General features: G+C 37.7%; 1 protein-coding gene across 1 annotated transcript; it reads left to right on the top strand.

The window, feature by feature from the left end:
* Positions 1-954: 954 nt before the first annotated feature.
* Positions 955-1,379, top strand: LOC126753705 (putative polyketide hydroxylase). The gene is made up of 2 exons (XM_050465380.1): positions 955-1,009; positions 1,072-1,379. The coding sequence occupies exons 1-2, from the start codon at positions 955-957 to the stop codon at positions 1,377-1,379; spliced, it is 363 nt and encodes a 120-aa protein (XP_050321337.1).
* Positions 1,380-5,865: the final 4,486 nt, after the last annotated feature.

Here is a 5,865-nt window from a genome sequence, read left to right as displayed (position 1 = left end):
GATACCTTGGTTGACGTTTTTCACATCAATTCTATATGTTAATTTTCTCCTCTCTTCGGTTGAGTTCGGTTCGGTTCTTATCATACATTTACTCATCAAGTACATGACCTTCAATATAAGTTATCCGAATATTAATATAAAATTATTTTATTGGCCTACAAAGTACTGTCACTCAATTACGATTCGAAACATGAACAAATTCACCATAGCTGCTTGGATGACAACAAATTGTTAACGCGTTTAAGTTCTCCACTTCAAAGAGCCTATTATTATGCTACAAAATATGAAACCTGATTTAGGTAGCTACTCACGAACGTTATGCCAAAACGAATCATTAAATATTGCTGAATATCTAAGCTTCTAAACTTTTTCAACTTTTCGGAAAGTTTGATGATTTGAAAGTACTGCGGCTAAATACCATAAATTAAGAAAAATAGTTATTACCTCAATTTGAAGCTAATATCTTTCCTAAATGCTTGATCTGCGCTCTAGCGCGGTAAATGAACAAATCTACGAGTTTCTAATAGATCAAGCGTTTATAAAAGGCCGATGAAGTTTGTAAAAAGTATCTTTACATCTTATCTTGTATCTCTATCTATATTCTATCTATATCCTGTATTTCAGAAATTGTTCACTTTGTTGTTAAGTGCGGACAAGCGGCCATAATGCTGCGACCGAGAACAAAAATTTTCTTCACGGTTGACCATGAAAAATTACTATCAAGCACCGTCTCGTCTAGCCTGCTGTCTAATATTTATTTTAACACTGCCGTACTATAACCAATTGCATGCATTTTATTTACTTAAATTAACAAAAGATTGTATTAACAGTTGGTTTGAAATTTTGAAATTTTGCGAAAATTTTTTGGTTGAAACTTTGCTGAAATTCTGCTATATAAGGGCTTAGGTACCAGAATAGTATTAACAGTTTGACGAAGCTCATTTACTAGTGAATATGAAATTCTTTACGGTATTATTCTTTATCGCTTTCGCCGTGGTCCTTGTTAATGGTATGTTTCTTGAGCTGAAAGCTTCTCAGTTTTAGGCAGATTTTAATATTAAACATTTCTAGGCCAACGAGGTGGACCTGGCGGACGTGGTGGTCCACAACTAGGCGGTGGTCCTGGCGGTCCTGGCGGTCTAGGTGGTCCTGGCGGTCCTGGTGGTCCTGGCGGTCCAGGTGGTCCTGGTGGTCTAGGTGGTCCTGGTGGTCCTGGTGGTCTTGACGGCCCGGGTGGTCCTGGCGGTCCTGGCGGTTGTGGCCCACTTAATTCCACTACTGTTGCACCAGCTGCCAACTCAACTGTTACACCCTCAGTTGTTGCCAGCTCAACTGTTGCAGCGAATTCAACAACTACTACGACCACAGAGGCTGCATAAATTTACCATTAGTTGCTTCAGTTATTATGAACAAATAATCTGAATTTCTAATAAATAAAAATAATTGCATTAAAATTTTTCCTTGTTTGCCAAAGAAAATTACAAGTTATGAAAATTATCTGATTTCTAACCGAGAAGGATAAGTAAGAACAAACAGGCGATGGATTTTTATCTTCAACTTACTATATCTACTCAAATTTCTACTTCGATCATGTGGTAATTCTCATACTAGTTATAAAAGCACAAAGTTCAATTTTCAACTCAGTTCATTTTCGGTATAATAAGCTTCCTCTTAAAATGTTAAGGGAAATGCTCTTTGACACTTCTTAAAAAGCAATGTTTTCGTGTCGGTATTCTAAATTCATATTGGTATCTATAGCTACCAGAAAATGGTCACACTCAGAATCTCTTCGTTGAATAAGCCTATTTTTAGTACATTGTATCGGAATTCTGGATTCTGTATGTGGATTATCCAATTATTGTCGCATATTTTAGTTTTGCTTGCGTCTAAAGGCTTGTACTTTGCCAGCCAGGTTAAAAATTTTAACTGAGTAAAGTTTAGTGTTAGATCTGAGCTGGTTATGATAGGGAATACTTTAATAAACATATGACAGGACAAAACGTTAAATTCGCGTCACTGTTGACATTCATAACTTCGACGAACAAAGACTAAACTCAAGAAGTCGCTTATCATCCCCGTCCTGCTATATGATGCAGAGGTATGGACGATGACAACATCTGACGAGTCGGCCTTACGAGATTTCGAGAGAAAGGTTCTGCGGAAGATTTACGGTTCTTCCTTCAGTCGATGAAGTGACGAGCTGTACGAGATATACGACGGCATTGACATAGTTCTGCGAATTAGGAGACAGCGGCTGCCCCTGACTAGGTCATGTCGGTAGTAAACACATTCCAGCTCTGAGAGTATTCAACGCAATATCCGCTGGGGAAAGCAGGGGATGAGGAAGATCTCCATTCCGTTGGAAAGACCAGGTGAAGAAGGACCTGGCCACACATCTTTAATTTGCGCCAAACAGCGAAAAGGAAGAACCATGAGGCGCGGTGTTGTAAAGTTGGCAATAGCCGCGTAAGCCGTGTCTACGCCAATAAAGAAAAAGAGGAAGAAGGAGCGGTAAACTAGTCTGAGTAAACTTAAAAACTTAACTGGAAAGATTTATGTCGCTACATAACATAAACAATAAGTAAGAATTTAGTTTTAATAGTAGTTCTAACCCGATGGCATAGTAACAATATGAATCTTTACAAAAAAAAAATAATAATCCGTTTTAATAGCAAAATAGCCAACATTATGTTTCTGAAGATATGGTGATTTCAAAGTCAGAAAGTCGATTGTGTAAAAACCGTTTTTCAGATCGCAGGCAATTTGAAAACACCAAGGCTCGAAAGCAGAAAGTCTAAAATGCGACCAAACTATTAGGCTATAGACTGTTCAAAGCAACTTCGAACAACAATGTCCCTTAATTTTTGAATGTTATTTGGTTTATGGCGTCGAATTTTGCGCTTTATAATTGCCCGCAAGTTCTCAATAGGGTAGAGATCAGGGCTATTTCCAGGCCATAGAAAAGGCTCAATCTCCAAAATATCTTTATATTCGTTAAGCTATGCAAAGTAAAAAGTTTATTTGTAATAATTAGTGTATATGGAACTTAAAAAACAATTCGTGAAAGAAAATATCAATACTATTCATATCGACTTTGTCCGATGACACGGTCATCTTTAAAAATTACTTTTTCTACGTGCTCAGTTAAAGTCTCGATGGTAGGTAAAAGACCTTTTTTTATTATTTCTGCGTTTGTTTCTGAGTTGACAGTACCATCTAATATTATTATTTCCCCAACTTTAGGATTACTCCCCCAAACCATAATGTGTGGCAAATGCTTTACAGTACTCTGAACACATTGATCACTGTATCGTTCATTGACTCTGCGACGAACCATGACTCCCAAATCTGATCCAATGAGATTCATTTTGCATTCGCCTGAAAACACAATACGATTCCATTCATTTCCGGACCAATTTGCTCTTACCCTGCACCAATTTAAACGGGTAAAAGGCATTTTTTGCGGGTTTTGCGGCTCTTCGGACATTCAAATTATTTTCTTTCAACCGATGTTTAACAATTGAGCAGCTTAGTTCTATTCGATAAACATCTTTAAGCTCCGCAGCAATTTCTGCCTTCCCGTTTATTCGTCTACCTTCAACATCCGCTTCCAGGCTGGTGGAGAGCACTGCCAGTTTTCAAATATTTTTCACAGAACCTTCTCACTGATGATTCGTTACAACCAACTTTCTGAGAAATATCAACATTTGTCTGTTGCTTTTTAAACACAATGACATCTGTTTTCTGCTTTGCAGTCAAAACCATTGTTTTTACTTTAAATTCACTTACTTTACCAATTGCTCAAAATATAATATTGGGTAGTCGAAAAAGTCTTTTCGTATTTCTAATCAAACTTCAATTCATTTTTTTTATTCCTATAATGAACTTTAATGAACAAAATATGTACCATTTTGGTCGAACAATTTTTGCCATTTTTTAGCTGGAGACATTATTCCATCAGTGTAATTTTTTCTGGTTTCTCGGCGAAAAACTGCGACAAGTAGTGGATGATTCCTTTCCAAACCCACCAAACACTCTGTATAACCTTTCGAGGTGTCAATCCTGGCTTTGCGACCATTTGTTGAGCTTCACCACGCTTGAACTATGATCTCTTTTGCACATAGCCTTTTTGAAATGGTCCAAAACCGTTTGATGATGTATGTTAAGTTCCTTATCGATGTCATGGTTGTGACGGTTCTGGTCAATCTTTTCCTTAATTTCATTGACTTTTTCAACGATAGGCCGACAAGAGCGAGGTGCATCTTTCAAATCGAAATTTCCAGAACGGAAGCGAGCAAACCATTGTTGTGCCACACGAACTGATACAGCTTCGTCTCTAAACGTAAACTTCACAACTTTTGACAAAATACGAAAAGACTTTTTCGACTACCCAATATTAAATTCAATTAAATTTTTGTACTTCAACCTCAACAAACATTGAGAAATGAAAATAACAGACATTTGCCAACGGGTAACCTTAAACACAGAAAATCACACAACTGTAAGGACATTTTCGGACGGGAGTGTACTTTCTACCGGCTATACATATTTTCTACTTATGTAAAGAGGCAATTACTCGGAGGCAACAGACAATGTAATAATAACATCGGTCCATCAGTTAGTTCTGAAAAAGGAAGGCAAGAGAAAGATTTTCTAAATGATTTACTGACATTAATTTCCTTTCGATGACGTCACTACCCTCTACGGCATTCTCTTCTTCTTTACTGGCGTTCACACCGCATACACGATTATAGCCGAGTTAACAACAGCGCGCCAGTCGTTTCTTCTTTTCACTACGTGGCGCCAATTGGAGATTCCAGGCGAAGCCATGTCCTTCTCCACCTGGGATTTCCAACGGAGTGGAGGTCTTCCACTTCATCTGCTTCCCCCGGCGGGTACTGCGTTGAATACTTTCAGAGCTGGAGTGTTTTCGTCCATTCGAACAACATGATCTAGCCAGCAACCGCTGTCTTTTAATTCACCGAACTATTGTCAATAGCATCGTTTAACTCATACAGCTCATCGTTCCATCGAATGCGGTATTAGTCGTGGCCAACGCGCAAAGGACCATAAATCTTTCGCACAACCTTTTTCTCGAAAACTCGTAACGTCAACTCATCAGATGTTGTCATCGTCCATGCCTCTGCACCATATAGCAGGACGGGAATAATGAGTGACTTATAGAGTTTGGTTTTTGTTCGCCGAGATAGGACTTTACTTCTCAATTGCCTACTCAGTCCGAAGAAGTGAAGTAGCCTTTACGACATTATAGAGTAAAACTAAATATATTCAGAATTATTAATTCACCTAAAAAATCTCAGCTACGCTAAGAGCTCAACATGTTTACAGATATACATGTAGGTCAAGGAGTACAGCTTGTAGATGTGGAACGTATATGGGTGAGGCAATTTATTTTCGCAAATGTACCAAGTTAGGTGATAGTACATATACAATTGGTATAAATAGTATCGGAATTGTGTTAAGAATATTAAGTAACTCCTTTGAAGCCAATAAAATTAATTTTTGAATTTGAAATCACCAAAAAAATCAAAAAATCGCGATCAAGAAAGTTCCTATGCTAGATTAGATTAGATAGAAAGTTTAAACTAGTCTAACACCATAGCTGACAGACTGAAGTCAATTGTGCCGCACAGAGGCGCAAAAGAAAAAAGTCCAAAATGTGAGGACAAAATTAGCCGCTAGACTTTTTAAAGCAATCACTGAGTAGAAAATTGAAATTTTTAAATTTCCAAGTGTTTCTCACAGTTTCGAGTGAGTATAAAATGTTCGGCAACAACCGAGCGTAGTCCTTCCTTACTTTTCACTTAATCTTTGTCAGAGACAAAACTCTGTTCAAGACAAAAC

This window comes from Bactrocera neohumeralis, chromosome 3 (genome assembly GCF_024586455.1).
Source record: "Bactrocera neohumeralis isolate Rockhampton chromosome 3, APGP_CSIRO_Bneo_wtdbg2-racon-allhic-juicebox.fasta_v2, whole genome shotgun sequence".
NCBI classification, from domain to species: domain Eukaryota; kingdom Metazoa; phylum Arthropoda; class Insecta; order Diptera; family Tephritidae; genus Bactrocera; species Bactrocera neohumeralis.
The sequence above is the reverse complement of the archived record's forward strand: the minus strand, read 5'-3'. Positions and strand labels throughout refer to the sequence as shown.